The sequence below is a fragment of the Arachis ipaensis genome, chromosome B02, assembly GCF_000816755.2.
Source record: "Arachis ipaensis cultivar K30076 chromosome B02, Araip1.1, whole genome shotgun sequence".
In the NCBI taxonomy this organism is placed as follows: domain Eukaryota; kingdom Viridiplantae; phylum Streptophyta; class Magnoliopsida; order Fabales; family Fabaceae; genus Arachis; species Arachis ipaensis.
This window is the reverse complement of record NC_029786.2, coordinates 63,158,001-63,164,058: the sequence shown is the minus strand read 5'-3', so window position 1 is coordinate 63,164,058 and position 6,058 is coordinate 63,158,001. Positions and strand designations below refer to the sequence as shown.

General features: G+C 31.4%; 1 protein-coding gene across 3 annotated transcripts; it reads right to left on the bottom strand.

Moving 5' to 3' along the window:
• LOC107625365 (clp protease adapter protein ClpF, chloroplastic-like) lies at window positions 1,467-5,878 on the bottom strand. 3 transcript variants are annotated; one of them, XM_016327990.2, is made up of 9 exons: window positions 5,721-5,878; window positions 4,932-5,321; window positions 4,763-4,822; window positions 4,211-4,305; window positions 3,899-4,071; window positions 2,839-2,951; window positions 2,283-2,328; window positions 2,096-2,136; window positions 1,467-1,875 (listed from the first exon to the last, which is right to left on the bottom strand). In XM_016327990.2, exons 2-9 carry the CDS (start codon window positions 5,268-5,270, stop codon window positions 1,744-1,746), a joined length of 999 nt encoding a protein of 332 aa, XP_016183476.1. In that variant the 5' UTR covers window positions 5,271-5,321; window positions 5,721-5,878; the 3' UTR covers window positions 1,467-1,743. The 3 variants fall into 3 exon arrangements, with proteins under 3 accessions (XP_016183476.1, XP_020971541.1, XP_020971540.1); XM_021115882.1 differs by lacking the exon at window positions 2,283-2,328 and having other exon boundaries at window positions 1,469-1,875; XM_021115881.1 differs by lacking the exon at window positions 1,467-1,875 and having other exon boundaries at window positions 2,136-2,170.

The window sequence follows — 6,058 nt, the reverse complement described above, 5'->3', positions numbered from 1 at the left end:
AGCAATGGGTTTAGGTTAGGTTTGGGGAGGGGAAGGCGGTAGGGTAGAGGATTAGGATTAGGATAGTTTAGGAAAGGGTTAACCACCAAAAACGCTCCCGAATTATTCAAACGCTGACAAAAATGCACCCGAATTTTACTATCGACAAAAATACCTTTAAATAATTTAAAAACATAAGAACAATACCCAACGGTAAATATATATTTTCAAAAAATACCTTAGAGATTGAATTTTGACGTAATTTTTTGCAAGCATGATTATAAAAATAATATTTTATTATACATAAAAATTGGTGATTTTTTGTTAAGTATATAATGTTTTTATAATTATTTTTGTTAACAACCAATAATACTTTTAAAAAATTACAAAATAATATATACTTAACAAAAAATCACCAAATTTTAAGAATAATAATATCTCATTTTTTTAATTATGATTGCAAAAAATTGCATCAAAATTCAATCTCTAATGTATATTTTGAGAAATACATATTTAATGTTAGTTTTTTTGCAAGATTATCTAACATTAAATATGTATTTCTCAAAAAATATATTAGAGATTGAATTTTGTTACAATTTTTTGCAAGCATGATTAAGAAAATGATATATTAGTATCCTTAAAATTTGGTGATTTTTCATTGTGTATATATTTTTTTTGTAATTTTTTTGTTAACAACTAATAATACTTTTAAAAAATCACAAAAAAATATATACTTAGAAAAAATTATCAAATTTCAAGAATAATAATATCTCATTTTTTAATTATTCTTGTAAAAAATCACATCAAAATTCAATCTCTAAGGCATTTTTTGAAAATATATATTTACCGTTGGGTATTGTTGTTATGTTTTTAAAACTAACTCATAATAAGATTTATTTAAAAATTTTGGGTCTTACATTTACCCCTATTTAGTGACTAATTTTGGAAGAAGATGGGGGATAGACTTAACATGCCTTTATCAATATAGAGCAATATGTTGTTCCTCCAAATTGGTTTGGTTACTAAGTTAAGAACATAACACAATAAAAGATCTTTTCTCACTTCTCTCATCAAGATGACCATCTTTTTCGCTTGCTCTTCTCTAATTCTTCTCATAATAGATCACGTGGCAACTTTAAAAAGAAACACATTCATTCTTTTGTAAAAAAGCACATTTATTTTTTGACATTAATGAAAATTCCAACACTTATTTTTTAATATTTTGGCATTTTAATTTTTGTGTTGCTTTTTTGCCAATAATAAAAATATTTTCCTTAAAAAAATTTTATGACAAATTTACATCCAAATCAATTATATTAATAAGTATAAGCTAATTAGTAATAAAGCCTTCAGATCAAACTTGTTCCCGAGATTGATTTGGGGAAGACCAAGTCTAATTATGATGAAAAAGGCTCACGTTTTAATTCTACATAACTTCCCACTTAAATGAAATTATTGTAACCCAAAAACCCAAAAAAGGACAATAATATAGTTCAAAATATAGTATTTCCGTCGTTAGTGCAGTTTATTCTTTCCATAGTTTTAGGTACACAATTATATTTACACAGTCACCATTTTAGGATGACTAATGCTATATCCTATATGAACTTAGTTTTTATCCGACGAAAATAGGAACAAATAGCATTTTTACACAATCTTTGTTTACAAGCATATATACATGGACAGTAATATTAGTACTCTCCGCAGTGACTACTATAAAGGCATAGAAAATGAATGTAATCTCATTAGCAATCAAGCCTTCCTTCAATCTTCATCATTTGGGACTTCGTGCCGCGGTCTATTGTACTTCTCTCTCAGATGCTTGATCGGGATGAAATCTCCAGCAGCATCCATTCCATAAAAGAGAAAAGAGATGTACGGATGATCAAACCTTTCCTGCACATCATTAAAAGCACCATTTAAATCTTGTCCTCAGAAGATGTTATAATGTTCTATCATAAGCCCTATTTAAGTTTAAAGCCATCATCTTTATTTTTGTTATTTCTTCTCTTGAAATCCCCCTCCCCAAAACCAAAAACAAAAACAAAGAGAAGTTTGCACCAACGGATTGTAAATAACATCATCATACATGTCTTATTGATCTAGATCTACTCACCATGTCTGGTTGATCAGGGATTACAAGATTATCCTCTGCGACTGCAATTAAGTTAAACATATCAATCTGCAGGTACTTTGTATTCAGAAAGAAAGAGAGTATCATGGAAACTAATACAACAGTTATAGTTATAGCATTTGGTTCAATGGTGAGTGATATGCAAAGAATATTAATAAAGCATCTTTACCATATGCTACCAATATGTTAGGATCAGCACGCACGTCGACGAGTACCTGAATGTTAGACAAAAGGGAAACCATTTAAGACCAGCACAATTCTTAACAATGGACAAAATAAAGACAAATTGATCAACAATAAACACATTTCCAGTGTCAACGGTTTGAAAAGAGGTACTCTTGAAAAGTATGATTTATCTGAAATGTGGATTTGGAATGAAGAGAAACAATTTAAACAAGCAAATGGTCCCCCCTCCCCCCTAGATGATATCACCAAAGACAATCATACAATAATGTACACACAACAATTGGTGATGAAATATATTCTTGGAATAATTGAAGCAACATTATTCATAATATGCTGATTTTGCAAAACAAGATGCAACTATGTAGATGGGTATCGATTGATATTTTTATGCTGACTGAACAAATATGGATTGATCAGAATTGAAAAGTACAAGATGAATCAACTGTTTAGAAAGTCAAAGTATAAGCTAAAATTAAAATGATCCTCATGGAAAACAAGAAAACAATATAAATGAAAATTTCATGCTGAGGTAGACGAACCTGATAAAATGGTTGAGCCGAACCACGAGATAACTTCTTAACCTGGGCATTTTCCATCCATGAAGTTGATTCACAACATACTGGATCCATTCCAACTATCACAGCTCTATAGCCTGCCATGAAGGTTGAGTAATCAAAATATGTGGTGAGGTAAGGTCATAAGGAAATTAAATCTTCCATTTTTATGGGATATTTCACCCAATATGCATGCATTCATATCAGAGACACCAAATTACAAGGTGATGCTAATCAAATTCTTTTGAGTGAATAACACAGATTTGATATCCTCCAAGGCATTTGGGATTGAAAATTATGGTTTCATAATCATAACTATGCTCGTATCTTGTATAGTAAGATATATGATCACTAACTAATATTAACATGAAAATATGTTACCTGTAAAAGTAACACAACCCGACCATACTTTTGGCATTTTAAAGACAAACAATGCAATATATAACCCTAAAACACTAAACACTAAAAGAACTTAAGCACAAACACACTAAACACTAAAAAGGTCATCATAAGTCATTAGTAACCTGTGAAGTTTATTAAGGTGTGTATAAAGCAAATGAGTAATTGTGAAACCGATATTTCAGAACAACGAAAATAGAACAATAGTAGCCAACTCTGATGTGATACCACAATTATAAATGAAAAAAAAAAATCAAGCTATGACAGTTGATTATTTGTAAAGAAAAGTTTGAAACTAAAAGACTAAACTGTATCGTTGAATTGCATAGGTAATACAAATACACCAAGTCATACTTGTACCATAAGATACATATGTATTTAAGATAAGTATCACTTATAGGTTAAATGGTACCGAATCATGAGATATATATCGTGAATTGTAAGATACTACCATGCTTCAGAGTACAACCTAGTCGCAGCATTGTCATTAGATTCCACTGTAAAATGGAAATGCAATTAATAATAATGTCTTATTCAATGCAATCCATTTTCATAAGGAACATTGGTGACTTTTGATTCATGTATTAGACCCCACTTGGTGAAATAAGGTTTAGTTGTTGTATTCAATGGAATGCATTTCACTTACCAAAAACTTTATGCCTCACTTTTTGCCCCAACCGAAATGCAAATTGCACATTTTTATATGCTAAAGCTTTAGCTGACGCAGCTAGAGACTCAGCCTCAAGTTTCGAAATCTCATTGCGTAATTCAGCAGCCAAGGCATAATCTTCATTCTCAATAGCTTTCTGGAGATTAGAACTGCAAGGGCAGACAGAACCATTTGCTGTCAGTGATTAATTTGACCAACACTTTATGTGGAAGATGAACAACGAAAATATATAAATATATAAATTGATGAAAACAAGTCAGTTGGATACAATGGACAAAGAAACCTTACCGAAGAGTTATAATACTCAAAGCTTTATCTTGAGCTTCACTTTTCGATGAGAGTCCCCTTTTTGACAGTTGTTGATTGATGACCTCTGCTTCAACCTTCCAAAAATACTTTTTTATCAAGCAAACTGCAAATAATTCAATGCTACAAGTCATAAAATTCAGACATATAGACTAAGAGAGACACACTGACACGTGCTATAGCTTCATGTTATATACTTACAGTGAGGCTATAGTCATACGCATAAACTCAAGGTAGAGAAAAAATGCAATAAAAGAAAGCCACGAACAGAAACAGAAAAATGTCAATTCTACTTTAATCAAGCATGTAAACAAAATTCACAAAGCTTGGTATCTTTTGTAAGCTATGGCATTGTCCAACAAAAAAAAAATTTTTTTTTTTCTTTTTTATTTTCAGCTGCTCAAACCATGCTTTGAAACTACAATCACGCTTGAAATATAACTCAATGCTTAAACACATTGACATGAATTGAAACATAATTTACACACTCAGACCACATTTTAGTGCACAAAATGAAATCCAATTGCTACTAACCTCAGTAAGTTTGTTCCTCAACTGCTTCGCAATGTCATATTCCTCCATGTTTAAAGCATACTGACATTCAAAATTTCTCAAACAAATGAATCATTAAGATAAGCTCCTGAAAATCTAAGCAATGCAATAAATGATTGACTTGCCTATAGAAGTATAAAAGAAACCAGACCTGAACTCTTGTAGCTAAGTCTAGCTGAAAGAAGAACAACAATATATCCTCATTAGCACTCTCACTGTGCTCAGAACTTGCATCCAACCCTTGCTCACCCCTTCCAAATAACCACCCAGCTTCGGCCTTAAAATCACGATACCTCAACACATAACAAGGGTACCCAACTAAGAACAAACTCTGAACACAATGATTCCAAACACAGTATCTTCCATTGACAGAGGCCATTTGGGATCTCCTAAATGGCTTAAAAGGTTTCATCAAAGATGGGGAGAAAAAACCATATTTCATGCTCTTTCCACAATTTGCCAAAGTGCTCATTGTCACAATTTGCACCATCCCTCACCAAGAAAAAAAGGGTATGGCAGAAAGAAAATTACAAGAAAACACCTGCATTAATATCAAATTTTCAATACATGAAAGGGAGTTATGAAGCTTCAAAGGCATAACATGCAGTCTCAAACCCTAACCACAATAATAATAAACCAATGAAAGGTTTGCTTTTGATTTTGATTTTCCTATCTAAAATTAGCATAATTTTGGACCAATTAGACTTCATTTTAACAAATTCTTGTCCGAAGGAGATTATTGATGGCTGAACTCTGAAGTAGAAAAATAAATCTGCCTATTGTGCGGACCAGTACTTTTTTCCTTTTACTTTCTTCATTTTTGCCAACAAGAAAATCAAAGATTGGGTGGTTCAAATGCATCATCCATGAAGCTATATGCAGTGAAAATTTCTTGGAGCAGCAAATTATATTTTCTCGGGAAACAAGGAAAAAAGATTACCACAAGAAAGCAGAGAAGAAACAGTTGGAGCAGACGAATTTGAATGGTGTCAATGGCCTCACAGAATCAGTAGGGGAGGAAAGAAAACTACGGAAGGTTGAAAAGAAAAAAGGGAGATTGCGGTGACATGGGTTTCATTGGCGAACTTCTAAAAAGAAAAATAAACCGACTCTTAAAAAAAATTAAAAAGAAAAGTAAAACTAAGGGTAAAAGAAAAGGTAATTTTTTTTAATCTCTTGATTAAAATTTATTAATGTAACGTAAAAAAATTGACAAATTTTAAATACGAATTGATAAATTCTTATTTCATGTTTATAATGTGAGAATATTAAAATTAT

Excerpts from the sequence above, each read along its gene's own strand:
- LOC107625365 (XM_016327990.2), bottom strand. The coding sequence starts at position 5,270 with ATGGTGCAAATTGTGACAATGAGCACTTTGGCAAATTGTGGAAAGAGC. Across the intron at positions 4,072-4,210 it reads TTGAGTATTATAACTCTTCG|TTCTAATCTCCAGAAAGCTA; the intron begins GTAAGGTTTCTT and ends CTGCCCTTGCAG. Across the intron at positions 2,952-3,898 it reads AGTGAGGCATAAAGTTTTTG|GCTATAGAGCTGTGATAGTT; the intron begins GTAAGTGAAATG and ends CCTTCATGGCAG.